This window comes from Leucopleurus acutus, assembly GCF_964270905.1.
Source record: "Leucopleurus acutus genome assembly, chromosome: 6".
Classification (NCBI taxonomy): Eukaryota; Metazoa; Chordata; class Mammalia; order Artiodactyla; family Delphinidae; genus Leucopleurus; species Leucopleurus acutus.
In genome coordinates, this window is record NC_139149.1 from 103,554,927 (window position 1) to 103,562,637 (window position 7,711).

At 42.1% G+C, this 7,711-nt stretch overlaps 1 protein-coding gene across 1 annotated transcript; it reads left to right on the plus strand.

Moving 5' to 3' along the window:
* Positions 1 to 5,773: 5,773 nt before the first annotated feature.
* On the plus strand, positions 5,774 to 7,444 carry LOC309963194 (glycerol kinase-like; the record flags this gene model as incomplete). The annotated part of the gene is made up of 1 exon (XM_082841423.1): positions 5,774 to 7,444. The coding sequence occupies exon 1, from the start codon at positions 5,789 to 5,791 to the stop codon at positions 7,442 to 7,444; it is 1,656 nt and encodes a 551-aa protein (XP_082697549.1). The 5' UTR covers positions 5,774 to 5,788.
* Between the last annotated feature and the right edge of the window lie 267 nt (positions 7,445 to 7,711).

Consider the following 7,711-nt stretch of genomic DNA (forward strand, 5'->3'; position numbering starts at 1 on the left):
ACAAAAAAACAACCCAATCCAAAAATGGTCAGAAGACCTAAATAGATTTCTCCAAAGAAGATATACTGATTGACAACAAACACATGAAAGAATGCTCAACATCACTAATCATTAGAGAAATGCACATCAAAACTACAATGAGGTATCACCTCACACCAGTCAGAATGGCCATCATCAAAATATCTACAAACAATAGGTGCTGGTCTAGAGGGTGTGTAGAAAAGGGAAGTCTCTTGCACTGTTGGTGGGAATGTAAATTGATACAGTCACTATGGAGAATAGTATGGAGGTTCCTTAAAAAACTAAAAATAGTACTACCATACGACCCAGCAATCCCACTACTGGGCATATACCCTGAGAAAACCGTAATTCAAAAAGAGTCATGTACCGCAATGTTCATTGCAGCACTATTTACAATAGCCAGGACATAAGCAACTTAAGTGTCCATCGACAGAAGAATGGATAAAGAAGATGTAGCATGTATATACAATGGAATATTACTCAGTCATAAAATAAACAAAATTGAGTTATTTGTAGTGAGGTGGATGGACCCAGAGACTGTCATACAGAGTGAAGTAAGTCAGAAAGAGCAAAACAGATACCATATGCTAACACATATATATGGAATCTAAAAAAAAAAAAGTTATAAAGAATCTAGGGACAGGACAGGAATAAAGACGTAGACATAGAGAATGGGCTTGAGGACATGGGGAGGGGGAAGGGTAAGCTGGTACAAAGTGAGAGAGTGGCCTGGACTTATGTATACTACGAAATGTAGAATACCTAGTGGGAAGCAGCCGCATAGCACAGGGAGATCAGCTCCGTGCTTTGTAACCACCTAGAAGGGTGAGATAGGGAGGGTGGGAGGGAGGTGCAAGAGGGAGGAGATATGGGAACATATGTATATGTATAACTGATTCACTTTGTTATAAAGCAGAAACTAACACACCATTGTAAAACAATTATACTCCAATAAAGCTGTTAAATAAATAAATAAAATAAAATGAGTGACTATAACAAAAAAAAGACAAACTCACAGACATAGAAAACAAATTAGCAGTTACCAGTGGGGAAGAGGGAACGGGGGGCAACATAGGGGTAGGGGATTAAGAGGTACAAACTATTATGTATAAAATAAATAAGCTACAAAGATATATTGTACAGCACAAGGAATATAGCCAATATTTTATAATAACTATAAATGGAGTATAACCTTTAAAAATTGTGAATCACTATGTTGTACATTGGAAACTTATATAACATTGTACATCAACTATACCTCGATAAAAATAGAAACATATGGGCTTCTCTGGTGGCGCAGTGGTTGAGAGTCCGCCTGCCGATGCAGGGGACACAGGTTCGTGCCCCGGCCCGGGAAGATCCCACATGCCGTGGAGCGGCTGGGTCCATGAGCCATGGCCGCTGAGCCTGCGTGTCTGGAGCCTGTGCTCTGCAACGGGAGAGGCCACAACAGTGAGAGGCCAGCATACCGCAAAAAAAAAAAAAAAAAAAAAAAAAAGAAACATATGCAAAAATTCTGATTAGGGAAAAAAGAATAAAGTGGTAAGCTTTTATGTCTGTAATTTCTTCTCCTAAAACAAACATTGTCCACTTCCTCATTCATAAAGTGAGGGTAGGACCTCTCCGGATGGTTTGGGGATAAAGTATGTGGAAACAATTTGAAACACGCTAAGTACTTTTGAATATTAGACATTTATATTCCAGGTAACAATCCAAGCGATCGGAGACTATTAATTCGCTCTAGTATTAAGCTTAGTAAAAGTGGGGTTGCTGTTGCAAACTGAGGTGATAGATGATACAATTTATAATAACTGACTTTGTTGTAATTGCTATGTATCCAAAACGAGTTCTGTTCTGGCTGAAATCTTTTATGCGTTTCCTGTAAGTCTCCTGGGGCATTCTAATCCCTTTGTAGATTACCCTGAAATTTTTAGGACTACATTAGAGTTTGGACTTTATCTTAAAAAAGATTTTAAGCAGAGAAATGACATGATTGACTTGGTATTTTGGAAAGGTCACTTTGGGTACACTGTGGAGAAGGGATTAGGGGTGGTAGTTCAAGGGGCAAAACTCAAGGCACAGAAATCACTTAGGAGGTTGCAATAATCCAGAGGAGAAATGATAGCAGCCAGGCTGGGGAAATGGCATGTGTTGGGGAAAAAAGTAATAATAATAGATCTGAGGAATCAACAGGTCATATACCAAGTAACCATAAACAACCAGAAAGATACAAACGTGAGTGAAAGCCCGTCCATTGGATTGGACCTTCTTGGAAACTGGAAGTAAATGATGGAGCCTGCTTTGCCACGCCTCCAAGGACACTGCTGTTTGAGTTGCTGAGTGCTTCATTCAAGAGCCTGTCCTGGACCCAGGTTGGTTGCAGTAGGCATTCCCAGTCACTTTCCCCTAGTTTTTCCCTTGTTTGGGTTGCTGGGGCCCCAGGTAGGTTCTCAGGCTGGGTGCAAACAAAAGGGGAGAGAGGTTCATGGGAAGGGAAAGGACATTTCATAAATATTAGTGATTACCGTAATAATTTCTCAGAGTAATTGTTCATAGTATTATAATTGTTTAAAAGAGCAGCTATGGAAGCACCTGTTTTGTAGAGCAAATAACAAATATTAACGTTAACTAATGGAAAGGTAAAAATTGAACCTCTATCAATGAAGCTTTCAAAGGAGAATGTGAAAAGAAAGCATAGTATATAGAGTCTGAGAACTTGTATGTGCCTATAGCAACAAGAAAACACAGAGGAAAGGTAAACTTCGGACCATTATCATGGTGGCTACAAAGTCTCACTCTCTTGGGAAAGACTCCTGAAACTTTGCCCAGAACAAACATACTCCAGCCCTGTCAGATTGATAACATAGTTCATTGAGAAGAAAGTAAGAAAACAGAGGGGCCTGGGCAAATTTCTTGAACTTTGTTCAGAAGAGCCTTGAGAATAGAATTGCGTGAAGGACATTCCATCAAAATTACCATAGTGATGGTCCTCTATTTGACTTTAACCCGAGCCAGTCACTCTCAATGAATTATGGTAACTGTGATGTTGGGTTCACAGTTTATGTGGTGTGTGTGTGAATGAGAGAGAAATATTATCTTTATGACTAATGCATCTTATGAAAACCAGAACAGTGACCTTTGTCCTAAACTGTCCCCTTTAAGGCCTCTCAATCTAGAGAGAATGCTGTTTCCTTTTAAACTTAACGAAAGGAACATTTTAACTTAAACTACAGTAAAATAGAAAAACGTCATCTTCTTGTTAGTAGGAGTTAACTATGGTAAAATGCACAGGAAACAAAATAAAAAGAGGAAGTGATTTTTAGTTATTCATTTCCAAGGATAGGCTTTTGTAATCTATAAGGCAATCTAAACTATCACCTTCTCATTCCTTAATTAGAGCTGAGAAGTGGAAAGAGGAACCACACTCGATCGCCGGAATCTCAGATCTTCAAGCCGGACAGTGTTGATTTCCTATCACCATGGCTACTTCAGGACTTAACCACGGCAGAGGTGATTTATAAATTTTTGTTAAATTATTGAAAAGTTATGCATGTTTTATTCACTCATATGTACCCAAAGCCAAGCACATAGTATATGACTGGTAAATATCGATATTTGTTGACTGAATGAATACCTAACCCCAACGCAAACCATGACAAAGTTGGTCCTCTGCATTCTTCTACCAGAGGTTCAGTGACCGGTTCCTCTGTTTCAATATCCCCTTCCTCCCTCGTGGTATCATTTGAGGAAGAGCTTAGTACGGCAGTTACTTGCTCAGGCTCTAGAAACAGACAAGCCTATTTCTAAAAAACAGAAACTTAGTTTTACTACCTACTAGGTGAACAATTAACTTGACCTCTAGCCTCACTATCTTTACTGGTAAAGGAATAATAGTACCTACCCTGGAGAGTTGCTGTGAGGCTTAAATCAAACACAGCACAGAAAGCATGTAGCCCAGTACCTGGTAGATGGTAAGCACTGAGTAAAGCGTATATATCACATATAGTTTTTTAACTGCAACCCTGTTTAAACTTTGTATTTCTCCAAATATTAGCCTACCCACCACCACCAAAAAAAAAAAAAAAAAAAAAAAAAGTGGTTTCCAACCTGGGTTTTGCTGATCCCTCAGAGGTTCTGTAACTGTTTGATATCAGTTTCACTTTGCTAAAGATACACCTTGGGAAGGAGGAAGATACTGAGAAGGTGGGAGTCAGGATCCCCATTCATTTCCAACAAGAGCAGTTTCACCTTGATTTCTTTTATAAATTGGAGTTATTTGAAGATTTAAAAAAAATCCCCCTGCTAAAGTCAAAGTTTGAAACCATGATCCTACACGACATTGCTTCTGCTCATCTGTTTTAGTAGAGTTGTAAAGAGATCTAGGTCTACTCCTTGCCAGTAACTGGCTGGGGTACCTTGGGCAAATCCCTCATCTTCTCTGCTGTAAGCTCCCTATTCCACAAAATGTGTAGTTTGGAAAGAAAACGTGTAAGGTTCATGTTTTCCTATTAGTTTTATTTCTAGAGATCAACAAAACTCCTACAGAAAAGTTGTTTTGAATAGCTTGTTGAATTAAAATTTTCTCACCATTTACCTCCAATAACCTGGTACACAAGTAAACATATGTTGACTGTTAAACAAATGAGTGAATGATTTAGTTGTTCATTAAAATGGTGATGGACCCTCATGGGTCCCTGCTTTGCTTAAAGGAGCTATGATGGGGTATGACAGGTCTTTTCTACCTGCTGAGGGCCCGGGGAAGATGACAAGAGCATGAATCAGACGAGTTAGCTCCAAGTGACTAGGAGAAGGAGCTCCGGGTATGCTGCTCTTCTTATCTCCTAATAGATTGTGAATCCAATTAATCAATCAGTCCTGCCATTCACATCTCCCAGGCTTATGTCAAATCCATCTCTATTCTCCTTTGCTAACACAGTAGACCAAGCCACCATCCTCTACTCTCGCCCTACAACAGCCTCCTTAGGGTCTCCCCACTTCCACTCTTGTTACCTCCAGTCTCTTCTAATTAGGTGCTCATTCTCTATCACTGGAACTTGCATGTTTCTTTCGGGGCACTAGCACACATTTGGTTTATTTTCTGTTTCTCTCACTAGACCGTGAACCCCACGAGGACAGAGACCTTTCTTACTCATCCCATCTTATTCAGCCCATCTCCACTCCTCACCTAGTGCTTAGCATATACCAGCCTTTCCATAGATAATCAATGAATGAATGCGTGGGAATTCTCAAAGGCTCAGAGACCCTGTCTTAATTCACCTTTGTGCTATCGGCACGCAGGGCAATGCCCGGTGCAAAGCAGGCATTCCCTACATACTTGTTCCACGTGTGGGTCAACTGATGAAGGGATGACTCCTTTCCAGGTTTTAGACGACAAAACCGTATTTGAATCTTCACTCTGCCAGCTGTGTGACTTTGAGCCTGGCCTTCATTAACTGCCGAATGAGCTAACAGTTATTTCGCGGGGTTGCTCCAGGATAAGCTCAGGCTGGTGAAGGGCTCTGCACAATGTCTGACACGGTGTGTACTCAACGCATCACCACTACCAGTGGGGTAAGGTGCAGGGAAGAAATCTAGAAGAATCTAGAAGAGAAGAGGGAGGGGCGGGGCGAGAAGCTCCTTGCCGATACTGCGTTCTACGGCCGCGCGCTGGCTGGCCCTCCCGGCTCGCCGTCCGCCCCTCCCCCTCCCGCCGCCGTCACCCGGGAAACGGGACGCTATCGCCAGCCCGCCGACCTAAGCGAGTTTCATGGCAGCCACGAAGAAAGCAGTTTTGGGGCAGTTGGTGGGAGCAGTGGACCAGAGCACAAGCTCGACGCGCTTTTTGGTTTTCAATCCCAAAACAGCCGAACTACTTAGTTATCATCAAGTGGAAATAAAACAAGAGTTTCCAAAAGAAGGATGGGTAGAACAAGACCCTAAGGAAATCCTGCAGTCCGTCTGTGAGTGTATAGAGAAAACGTGTGAGAAACTTGGACAGCTCAATACTTCTAACATAAAAGCTATTGGTATCAGTAACCAGAGGGAGACCACTGTGGTCTGGGACAAGTTAACTGGAGAACCTCTTTACAATGCTGTGGTGTGGCTTGATCTAAGAACCCAATCTACCGTTGAGAGTCTTCGTAAAAGCATTCCAGTAAATAATAACTTTGTCAGGACCAAGACAGGCCTTCCACTTAGCACCTACTTCAGTGCAGTGAAACTTCGTTGGCTCCTTGCCAACGTGAGAAAAGTTCAAAAGGCAGTTGAAGAAGATAGAGCCCTTTTTGGGACCATCGATTCATGGCTTATTTGGAGCTTGACAGGAGGAGCCAGTGGAGGCGTCCATTGTACGGATGTAACAAATGCAAGCAGGACGATGCTTTTCAACATTCATTCTTTGGAATGGGATAAAGAGCTCTGTGAATTTTTTCAAGTTCCAATGAAAATTCTTCCAAATGTCCGGAGTTCTTCTGAGATCTATGGCCTAATGAAAGCTGGGGCCTTGGAAGGTGTGCCAATATCTGGGTGTTTGGGGGACCAATCTGCTGCATTGGTGGGACAACAGTGCTTCCAGGATGGACAAGCCAAAAACACGTATGGAACAGGCTGTTTCTTACTTTGTAATACAGGCCATAAGTGTATATTTTCTGAACATGGCCTTCTGACCACAGTGGCTTACAAACTCGGAAGAGACAAACCAGTACATTATGCATTAGAAGGTTCGGTAGCTATAGCCGGCGCTGCTGTTCGCTGGCTCAGAGACAATCTTGGAATTATAAAGACCTCAGAGGAAATTGAAAAACTTGCTAAAGAAGTAGGTTCCTCTTGTGGCTGCTGTTTTGTCCCAGCCTTTTCAGGGCTATATGCACCTTATTGGGAGCCCAGTGCAAGAGGGATCATCTGTGGGCTCACCCAATTCACCAATAAATGCCATATTGCTTTTGCTTCATTAGAAGCTGTTTGTTTCCAAACCCGAGAGGTTTTGGATGCCATGAACCGGGACTGTGGAATTGCACTCAGCCATTTGCAGGTAGACGGAGGAATGAGCAACAACAAAATTCTTATGCAGCTACAAGCAGACATTCTGTATATCCCAGTAGTGAAGCCCTTGATGCCTGAAACAACTGCCCTGGGAGCTGCCATGGCAGCCGGGGCTGCAGAAGGGGTCGGCGTTTGGAGTCTCGAGCCTGAGGATTTGTCAGCTGTCACGATGGAGCGGTTTGAACCTCAGATCAACACCAAGGAAAGTGAAATTCGTTATTCTACATGGAAGAAAGCTGTGATGAAGTCCATGGGTTGGGTTAGCACTCAGTCTTCGGAAAATGGTGACCCTAGCATCTTCAGTAGTTTACCCTTGGGCTTTTTTATAGTGAGTAGCATGGTAATGTTAATTGGAGCAAGGTACCTCTCAGGTGTGCCATAAATAATACCAAGTCATGGATTCCAAAGATGTGAGCTCTTTACCTGACAAGAAAATTCAGTGATTCTGTCTTTTAATGTGCTGACACCATTCATAGACTCTGATTTTATTGGTAAGCCACTTGCTGCATGACCCTCCAAGTAGACCTGTGGCTTGAGATAAAGAAAATGCGGCACACACAAAACAGTGATTCCTCAATTAGGAACCAAAAACAACAACCGCAAGTTTTGCTACAAAAAGTCACAAACAGCTCCCCTGAACTACCCAGTG